We start from the raw sequence: 10,908 nt of genomic DNA, 5'->3' as shown, positions 1-10,908 counted from the left end.
AAAGAAAGAAAGAAAGAAAGAAAGAAAGAAAGAAAGAAAGAAAGAAAAACCCATGTTCATCAAGATATTTCTTGTCAAAAGAGCAAAATAAGCAAAGGGAAAGAGACATGAAACTGTATGACACATTTGCAATTCTGCCATGAGATGGGTTTTAAGGTATTTAGCTGGGAGAGAAAGGAAGGTAAGAAATAGGTTGGGAGGCAAACAGGGGCCACCTGATAAATGTCCTTAAAGAATTTAGGCTTCACTCAGAAGATAATGGGCATTACAGATAATTTTTAAGCAGAATAGTGCTATGATCAAATGTGCATTTTGAAAACTTGCTTTGGCTGCTACAGAAAAAAATGGAGGTGGAAAAACTGGGGACTGAGAGATCAAGGAAGACATTATTGTAGGGAGTAATACAAATATAAGTTAAAAATTAAGAGTACAACATAACACATTTGGGTACATCTAATATGTTACCTCGGGAAGGGGGATCACATTTCCTTACCAATTTCATACAAAAACTGAGCATTCTACACTAACTTAATCAACCAAACTACAAGATTTAAGGTTTATATTGCAGCTTGCACAAGAAGTTGCAAAACCCTTTCCCCAACTGTTCATACCACCGAGATCTTATCCTTCTGTGTGACTTTTTTTTTTTTGGATGCTGTGCCATCCTTCCAGTTACTGTAATGAGATGGGTTCTAACAAGCTGCAGCCCCAGGTAAGCCATGTACCTTCAACGGCATGCCTTCTCTCTTTCCAAAACCCTCAGAGTACATGCAAACCTTTTTTTGATTTTACAAAGAAAGAGGGGCTCTTAGTGTTATCTTCTTACAGTAACCTTTATTTTTCTTCTAAATGGCTTGTTCATTCTTTATAGAGTTATTCCAAAGCCCCTTTGATATTGTTTGCCTTTTCCCCTCTATCATTCCACCAACTGATTTAATACCCTACTTGAGAGAGTAGATTGCAGGAGTTAGGAGCACAGACTGAAGCCAGACTGCAAGAATTCAAATACTAGTGCCACCATCTAATTACTCCATGACCTCCAGCCACTTACTTAGCTCTCCATATCTGTTTCTTCTAAAATGAAGATAATAATACCCATCGGTGGCAAAAAGTTGCAAAAATGGCTCCAGTTCTTTACTGGATCCAGACATTTGTTATTTGACTTTGTAGCTCTTTTTATAAAGAAGTAGAATCTATTCCCCATCTCTTGAACTTGGATTAGCGTTTTGACTTGCTTTATCCAACAGAATATGTAGGACATGATAGTGTGCGGTCTGAGCTGAGTTTTCAAGACTTCCACTCTTTCTGTCTTGGAATCTTGCTGTGGCCATGAGAATAATCCTAAGCTAGTCTTTTGGAAAAATCAGAGACCACAAAGAAAAGGACCAAGTTGTTTTATCTGAGACCATCCTAGACCCACAACTCAATCCAACTAAGCAGTTGTTAAAAGGTGAGTGAGCCAGGCCAACGTCTTTTGGGCTTAGCCCAGATCAGCAGAAAATGACTTGTGAAAAATAATAAATGACTGTTGTTTTACATTTTTAAGTTTTAGAGTGGTTTGTTACACAGCTATTGTGGCAATAGATAACTGATACACTATCTCATAGGGTTGAGGCTTAAATGAGTTTGTCAAGTACTTAGAACAACGGTTGCAATTTAATAAGTATTATTTAAATGTTTGCTTTTATTATTATTTGTAGTAGTAGCAGTAAAGAAATGGGATCTGGATTAGAAATACAGATCTGAAAATGAGCATAAAAGTGGCTATAGAAAACATGACAATAGATGGGAGCCCTTAAAGCATTTATAATCTTAATTTTACCTGCCTTGACAGCTTGAAATATGCATTTATCTCTTTTATGTCTAGAAACATCCTAAAGTTTAAAGGAATAAAAAACTAAAATTTCACAAAGACAATGAGAACAAGAGGTTAGCAGAATGAGGAAAGCCACACACACACATATACACACACACATACACTTGCAGAAGTGTTATAATTTAGAAGAGAATGGATTCTTCTCAACAGAAAGCCTTTGGTCAGATTCCATGGAAGGCAGGAGTAAAGGGTGTGGCTAACAATGAGGCTTTGGAAACAAGTGTCTATGGAGCTTAGTGTGATTCTAGCCCCACAATCCTACCACACAAAGACAAGCTACTGCTGTTCCCATTCACCTCCCCAGCCCCTCCTAGGAGTCTGAAGATTACTTCCTGGAGAAAAAAAAATCTGAGAGACTGAACTTCGTAATGGCAAGCAAAGTAGAAGGAGGGATAATGGGGAAGACAAGATAGAAAGGGGTTAAGGAGACGTCTGTATGCTGAAGAGCAGATCTCCAAACCATTCCCTTCCACCTCGGCATCGGTAGCCAAATTTATAGCAACCACCCATTTCTAAGAGATAAGAAGAATCTTCTCTGCTTTAGCAAGAGATGCAGATAACAAAATAAAGTAAGGGGGGGAAGACTCAAATAAGTGGAGATAATGCATGTAAAAAATGGATATTTATTTAATTTTTAATTAATTAATTAATTTTTATGTAGTGTTCCATGATTCAATGTTTGCATATAACACCCAGTGCTCCATGCAATACAGGCCCTCCTTAATACCCATCACTGGGCTAACGCATCCCCTCACCCCCCTCCCCTCTAAAACCCTGTTTGTTTCTCAGAGTCTATAGTCTCTCATGGTTTATCTCCCTCTCCAATTTCCCCCCCTTCGTTAGCGCTCACCATAGCACACACCCTCCCCAATGTCTATCACCCAGCCACACCATCCCTCCCACCCCGACCAGTCCAGTAACCCTCAGTTTGTTTCCTGAGATTAAGAATTCCTCAGATCAGTGAAATCATATGATACTAGTGTTTTTTCCACTAGACCTTTAATCTTTTTTCACCTTCTGATAGTGGCTTGTGGCTCTTGAGAGTCCTCAATTTTGTTTTGATTCTTTGGGGGTCTTACTTTAAAGTCACTGATTTATACCTGGCTATTGAACAATGCTTGCAAAAACCTCTAGTCTCAGAGGACCATTCTTAAATGATCAATGTACCAGTACACACAATATTTGTTTTTATCTTGTTTTTTGGTTTTATCGTAGGTCTCATCATAGGCCACTTGGATCATGTACATAAAATGAAAAAATATATACCTAAAAGCTTAAAGGTAAGTTCAAATAGTTTAATACATGAGGATATATTTGTATTTGGTAAACAGCCCAAATTTCATAAAGTTTACTTTAAAATTTTAAAAAAGGTTCTAATACGGGTTAGTTTGGAATTAGAAGCAAAGAATCCTCACTTTTCTAATCTGAATAAAAGTTTAAAAGTCTCGGAATGAAAATGACACAGAATATCATTATGAAAAGAAGGAAATAATAAGAAATAGAAAATATTACATTTCACTGGTAAAAACAATTTAGGAAAAAAAGCGTTGGTCAGAAAAATAACCTAATGAGGAAGAAATTAGAACATTTGTTCATTAAACATTAGGGAGAATTGCTAACATAGTAAAAGAAATAAGGAAATCAAAGCATATCACCACCATATCATAGAGCATATTACTCAAGAAACCCAAGACACTCTGCTCCATTGTTTGAAGAAATCATTTTCTGATAAACCAAACTCAAGAGCTCAGTGTTATGATCTCTCGAAAACTTCCATTTTTGTACTCTTCTCATGGAGGTGTCCTACCAGCTAATGTCACTACCAGCTAATATAGTAAAATTTTAGGCAAGCATGTTAATGTAGTTCCAGGCTTTTGGGATGCCAGTTAATCAACACACTATTGGCATAGAGCAATGACTGATACCCTGAGAACTCAGGGAAGTACAAGCTCTTCTTAGATTACTGTTTATGGACTTAATTACTACTGCAATACACTTAATCATTCCATGTCATATACAAGTTAATGGATGTTCCGAGAGTCCAATCACAGTCCAACGCAATGATAAATGTGCTGGAACACCTGGCTTGCCTGAAGGAGAAGCAGATTGAACTAATTTTCTAATTTAACGATAAAAGGATTTAAATAGGACACACAGCCTTCCATATTAGAAAAAGAAGTCAAATTGGGGGCCTGCATGGCTCAGTGAGTTAAGCAACCAACTCTCGGTTTTGGCTCAGGTAATGATCTCAGGACCCTGAGATAGAGCATAACCTTTCCTACTTCTTCCAGAGAACCTAATTCTACCAATTAATATATACATATGCTCTAGTACCTCTCATTCATGAAAATGGAAACCTCCATTATGCTTTACATGCCTTTCAAGCCATTACCCTATTTCTTTTATCTTTACCACAGATCTTTTAAAGGTTGTCTCCTCTCTTTGCATCTTCCCTTGCGTTCCACAAACTGGAATATTGTCTCCATCTATACTGCTCTTCTCAAATTGCTGTCATGTGGACCACAGACAATCTCTACTCTGCCACATCAGTGGACACATGTTTCGATCTTCCTTTTGTTCGATCTTTTTGTGACATTTGGAGGTTCTGACTACTTAACCTATTTTGGAATTCTATCCTGGGACACTGACTTCTGCCTCTCCTACTCTGCTGTCCACTATTTGTCAGTTTGTTGGTGGGCACCCATTTCTCCAACTACCCCTAATGTTTGTGTCTCATGGTCCCTCCTGGCATTAGCTCTCTCTCTCTCTCTCGTCTCTTCTAAGTTGGATGATTTCATTCATTTTCATGGCTCCATACACATTTTTGGCAGAGTTCCTAATATTCGGATTCAGCCTTACAAGAAAATTTTTTCTTTTGACTCTTCTAGTGCTTCAAACTGACAGTCTCATCCTATCCTTTGGCTGCATCCCATGAAATTAAGTATGTTTTATTGTTAAACTCTAGTCAATCATCCAGAAACAGATAGTTCATATAATGATTAAATACAGTTTTAGAAAACAATAGAATGTCCAAATCCCTTTATGAAACTAAGAAAATCTGACAAAATAGCCCAAGCCTAGTTAAATATAATATAAAGCACAGACCTATACCCATTACAAATAAAATGGCAAAATCTGTTAAATATTAGCAACTTGAATTTAGCATTATGGTAAATTTATAGTTTCTTTAAAAATACAATAAGAAAAAAACATGACCTTGTAAATAGGTTCTCAGCAGTCATTTGATAAAATTTAAAATCCATTTTCAAGCTCAGGCTTGAAAATCAAACAGATATGATTTAGAATTATAAGTTATCCACTTATAGCTGTTTTTTTCCACTAGACAGGTATATTCACCTTTTTTGGATCCTAGTTTCACTAATTTTTAAAATGGGTCTAGATTGCCTTAAACCCTTGTTTGAAATACATCTCATCCTTTCCTTTTCATAATATTCTTTATCTTTAAAGTCACACATTTAACGTATGTTTTCCCCACCAGACTGAAACCACCTTGAAGATATGCATGTATGTGTGTGCATGATCATTTATAGAATTTGCAGGGCCCAGTGCAAAGTGAAAATGAAAGTCCCCTTGTCCAAAAATAATTAAGAATTCCAAGACAGTGATTGCAGAGTATTAAACCAAGCAAGGAGCCCTTCCACGCACAGGCCCCTGTGTGACTACATAGAACACGTGGAGGCTTTATGTGTATGTGGTATGTCTGTCTGTGTTTGAAATATGTTGAGTATTATGCCTGGAAAATTAAGCCATAGGAACCTCAAAAAATATCCATAGACAAAAGATAGCTAGCATTCAGGTCTCAGACTATAAACAATAGTCATATCAGGTTGGGCAAAAATAGTTCAGATAATTAATCAAGAAAATATTTTTAGGTTTACCACTGATTGACTAATTTGATGGAAGATTGTAAAAAAATTAAAAAAAACATTGATGAATCTTTAACAATTCTCCCTTTAAGTAGACAGTTATATCATTTTATTTCAATGTTTTCTATTACACTGTATAAACCATTCTGAGATGATGTCTTCCCCCTCCTAATATGTATTGGTTGTAAGTCACAAACTATGTACTGTTTTGTTTCTGTGTTGACTTTTCTGCACAATTCATTGAGTCTATGAGTGAACATTATAATAACCACTCCATTTCTCTAAGCATAAAACATTAGCATATAAAAATTCATAGAATGTTTAATCCTAGTCCATCTGTCCTCTTTTAAAAAGATTTTATTTATTTATTTGTGAGAGAGAGAGTGTGTGAGTGAGAGAGAACAGGAGCAGGGGAGAGAGGCAGAGGGAGAAGCAGACTCCCCAGCTGAACAGGGAGCCTGATGTGGGACTCGAACCCAGGACCCTGAGATCATGACCTGAGCCAAAGGCAGACGCCCAACTGACTGAGTCACCCAGGTGTCCCTGATCCTTGTCCATCTGTCTTATAAAAAATAATGTTTCACTTATCGAAATATCAACCACTAATTTAAGACTTCATTTTGGAATTCTTTCAAAATGCTATTAATCCTCTCATCCACAGAAAAATAATAACTTGATGTAGTTAGAATGCATCCCTTTTCGTATACCAGTAAAAACTCCAAATGCTTTATGAATACTTTTTTCAGAGTGATTCTTCACATTTGGGGTCAGAGTTTAGGGTGGAATTTACATGTCCTCTCCTGGAGCTCTGAATAATTTCCTTTCATGATTTCCAAAAGTTCACTTATGCACAAGCCCTTATTCTGCCGTGTTTTATGGTGATTTCATGAAAAAGGAAGACGGAGTTCCTCTTGAGGAAGTTATTGATGGATGCTCTTTTATCTGTCCCTGAAAAGTATTTAAAAAAAAAAAAAGTGCAGGCTGGGTGCAATTACATACCCCAAAGTGCTGCTGTCAGGGATTTTAAGCTAATAAATAACCGACCTAGCTGTGTTTAGTTATAGAATTCATTTTTAAAAGTCACTCCTGTTTTTCCACTCCCCACCTCCCACTCTAGGATCCCGTCAAATGGAAATACTTGGCTTTTCCCACCCCATCCTGTCTCCTGTTCTCATTTGCTTCCCTCCTCCTTCTCCTCTTTCCTCCTATTTCCCTCCTGCCTTTACATGTCTTCTCTTCATGCATGTTCTCATTCATGCATTCTCATCTAGTTGTTCTCTCTCATTCTGTCACTCAACAATACTTTCTGAATACCTGTGTGCTGGATACTATTCTAAGTGGACAGAGGCTTGGCTGAGCACAGGGAAGAACACAGCAGGAGAGGAGTGAGTCGTGTACCAGAGGGGCTCAGAGAAGGCAGTACCACCCAGATCACCCAGGACGACCTCGAAGGCTTGGTGCACAGTGGCAAGTGGCCAGAGGGTGGTCACAGAAGATGGCATTGCATAAATCAAATACCCTGCTGCTATGAGGAGAGTGAAGGGGTCCTGAGCAAGAGTGAAAGCTGGAAGATCCCCCCAGACAGCAGGGTTTTAATGGTTTGCCCATGTGCAATTTACAGAGTGGACAGATTGGATTCAGGATTTATTTTAGAAGTAGAGTTGATAAGACTTGCCTATGGATAGGATGTAAGAAGTGAGACTAAAAGAGGAAATGGAGATCCAAGCTTCAGGCTTGAGCAACTCTGTCTCACTCTGTTATTCTCTTCTTTCTCCCTTCTTTCTTTTCCTCTTTTCTTTGTTCACACTATAACTGAATCTGGAATGTTCACATCCCTAGGTTAGTTCCCGCCTGAGTCTCAGTTCAGAACTCAGAAACCCCAAAAAGCTTTCCTGAGGTCCCCCCACAGTGGGGGACAAAGACATACCCACATGATACCTGACCCTGTCTCCCTCCTGGCATCAATTTCCACATTGTTCACAAGGATGGCTAACACAGAGGCTGCAAGCATGAACTCTAGAGCCAGAATACAGGAGGTTTGTGTCCAAGCTCTGTTACTAACCAGCTAAGTGAACTCTGGCAAGTTACTTAAGGACATCTCAGTTCCCACATCTGTGAAATGCCTATAAGGAAAGTGTCTACTCATAGAAAACTTTGCATGAGAGGATATATATATATATATATATATATATATATATATAGTGTATATATGTGTATATATATAATGCTTAACACAGTATTAGTACAGAGCAAATGCTAGATAAATGATAGCTGTTATCATCATCACCGTTACTACTTTATCCACCTTCTTTTAAGCAGGGTTCCTGCAGAATATCAGAAAACAAATTCAAACAGGAAATACTAAAATAATTCAAGCTTAGAAAAAACATTAACTCCTCAGTAAAACACAGTAAAAATGCTTAGTATGACCTATTGGTCAATTCAGATAAACACATAGGTGGGAGTCTTAGTTATCAACTATTATAGTCAGTCTCCATTTTCTCCACCTAATCTGGGATTCGTGTTTCGGGTCCAAACATACCACTTACCAGATTAGACGCACCCACAGGATTATTGTTCTTTGAGGTCTCACCTAGGCAGGTGCATCTACAAAACACAGGGCAGAAAGAGACTTATTACAGAGGTTGAGGGGCGGAGGGCGTGACCCTTTTAATCTTTCCTTACTTCCTTTTTCTTTTTTTTCCGAGACGATTTGGCATCGTCCACTACGTCCGTGGCAAGAGCTGCGACGCCTCCTTGGTGGCGTAGGCTTGCAATTGCCCAGCTTTCGCCCTACACGTTTGTGGCTTCCACAGATTAGCAACCAATACTTTTAGATCCCAGTTGCCTAGCTTTGCCAAGACGGTTAGAGGTCATTTGGAAAGTCTTTTGCCTCGAATTGTTCTCATTCAGAAGGCCAGCTCGTTCCTCCCGTGGTGCTTTGGAGATTCGCGCCCTCCTCTGGTCCCGGTTCAGGTGCACAAGAAGACCTAGGGGAGGACGCAGGTGCTCAAGAGAGGTGGGGCGGTGCAGGCACCCCGGTGGTGAACCCAAAGATCAAACCTGCAGACCCGGCGCAAAGTAGAAACTGAAAGTACACTGCCGGCTGATCCTACGGAAGTTATGGAAAAGGCAAAGCGCAGAGCCGGGCCGTGGTGTGTGCCGCCCCCCTTGGGATGGATGAAGCAGCAGGCGCGGTGTGGGTGAGAGGAACCAGCGGCAGAGGCCGCCCTGCCCAGCACGGACTCCCGGCAACTCCGCGGAAGACAAGAGTCCCGGCAGCGACTATGGGCGGTGAGAGCTTGCTCCTGCTGCAGTTGCGGTCATCATGACCACGCCCGCCTCCCGCAGACCATGTTCCATGGTAAGCGCTCCTCTCCCAGGCGCACCAGTCCGCGCGCCCGGCACGCCCGGGGACTCCAGGACGCGTCGCCGGGCCCCGCGCCCAGGCGCGTCCGGGAACAGCCCAGCCTTGCACTTTGGACCTGCTGAGAGCACTTGCTCTCCCACGGGCAGGCGTCAGCCGCACTTTGGCACCCTGGCCCACAGCCGCCACTTGCAGTCCGGACTGCTGCGCCTAGCCCACGGCGAGAAGCCGACCCCCACGCCGCCTTTGCGTCCCGACACGCGGCGCTGCAGCGTCCGCGCCGCGCAGCGGTGGCAGCCCGCAGCCAGGTCTCAGAGGTAACCAATGGCTCGCCGTCAGTCTTCCCGAGCCAGCGCTGCCCTCTGTCAACCCGGCGCCCTGCCCGTCGTACCCGTGCTCCTGGCGGCGCCCAATTACTCACTGACGTTCGGGTTGGGGCGAGTTACCTGAGCTCGTGTAGTTCCCTACTATCTAGAGAAGTGAAAGCGAAGCTCCCACGGGACTCGCTTTTAAACCCTATGGGGACAGGTCTCTGGAAAGCCCCGTTTCAACCCCCTCAAGCGAGGCTGGGAGTTTCCGACTGGGGCTGTACCTCATGCCCTTTGCTGGGAACCCGAGTCCTCGGGCTGGCACCGAGAAAGGCGAGTTTCGGGTTTCTGTTTTTTCCTATATGGGTGCTCCTTGGTGGAGGCAGTATTAAATAGTCTTAAGTCTAAATTCTAGACCTTGGCCGAGATCTAATATATTTTGATTCGTGCGGACTACGGACAAGGGCAGAGCTGAGGCGAGCGAGCTGGATTCCCATACGGCCAAGGGAAAGAGCCAAAAAATTTACTGGATGGGGGAAAAAAAGGAGAAAAGGAGATGTGAGGGGCGAAGATCTTCTGGGGGAAATTAGAATATTTTATAGTAAATACTTCCTCATGCGAATAATAATAAAAAAAAAAAAAGATGGGTGGGGGAGGGTGCGGGAATAGGGAGCAAATTGCTCTTCCATTTCATGCCTGGCCTGTGCGCTTTGCAGGCTACATCGTTAGATCAAAAGAGCTTTTCCTCCCTCATAGGTATTAAAGAATCTTGACTTGGCATAGCCAAGAAGTACCAGATCAGTAACAACATAAAGGGGTTGGGGTGGGTAGAGGGTATGGAAGACGATTATGGAAAAAGATTTGTAATGGGTGCCCTCCAGAAGTTTTGTATAGAATTAGAAATTAGGTATAGCCCTCTCTGCCTCCCAATGCCATGGATCTCCCGCAATTATTTCTTTCCTGTAGCTCTTGGTTTTAATCCCTGCATCACCTCTGATTTGAAATGGCAAGGTTAAAAAACAAAAACAAAGAAAGTGAGGATGTGCATTATTAACAAGGAGCTTTATTTCCTGAAGTGTATCTATATTATTCATCTACCAAAAGCTATTTGCAAACAAAATATTAGAATTCTAAACTCCTGATAATAGTGATTATAATGTGTGGCTTTTGCATTTCCAAGAGATTTTACAAGAAGCTTAAGGGTAGTTTTACTCCTTAAACTTTTCCTTTGCTGCTTCTCTGGGGAGTTGAAGTAGTTGAGGCCCTACTATGTGGTTCTCAAGTGTACTATCTAGGTTAGATAATTTAATCACATTTGAGGACCAAAAATGGAATAGTAATAAAAACAGGGAACTGAGAAAGATGAGAAAGCCTGAACAGGTACAAAGGAGAATCACACATGGTACCACATCAGTGTTTCAGTATCTTAAACAAGAATGGAGAAAGCTATTTTATAGGACCCATTTATAT

General features: G+C 41.0%; 1 protein-coding gene and 1 long non-coding RNA gene across 3 annotated transcripts in view; one reads left to right on the top strand and one right to left on the bottom strand.

The window, feature by feature from the left end:
• Positions 1-8,474, bottom strand: part of LOC141372807 (uncharacterized) — a 46,219-nt gene extending 37,745 nt beyond the window's left edge. Inside the window, exon 1 of the long non-coding RNA XR_012378238.1 lies at positions 8,313-8,474. This is a non-coding gene — a long non-coding RNA (uncharacterized lncRNA). The remainder of the gene's footprint in view (positions 1-8,312) is intronic.
• A 16-nt stretch (positions 8,475-8,490) lies between these two features.
• Positions 8,491-10,908, top strand: part of IL7 (interleukin 7) — a 50,781-nt gene continuing 48,363 nt past the window's right edge. Inside the window, exon 1 of one of the 2 annotated variants that reach the window (XM_073892914.1) lies at positions 8,491-9,771. In XM_073892914.1, coding sequence (XP_073749015.1) covers positions 9,726-9,771 — 46 coding nt within the window. In that variant the 5' untranslated portion in view covers positions 8,491-9,725. The remainder of the gene's footprint in view (positions 9,772-10,908) is intronic. The other variant, XM_025870754.2, reaches the window with a different exon arrangement.

Source organism: Callorhinus ursinus, unplaced genomic scaffold (genome assembly GCF_003265705.2).
Source record: "Callorhinus ursinus isolate GAN/ISIS: 27379988/994484 unplaced genomic scaffold, GSC_fseal_2.0 scaffold5, whole genome shotgun sequence".
Classification (NCBI taxonomy): Eukaryota; Metazoa; Chordata; class Mammalia; order Carnivora; family Otariidae; genus Callorhinus; species Callorhinus ursinus.
Note: the sequence above shows the minus strand (reverse complement) of the source record. Positions and strands in the feature narration are given on the sequence as shown.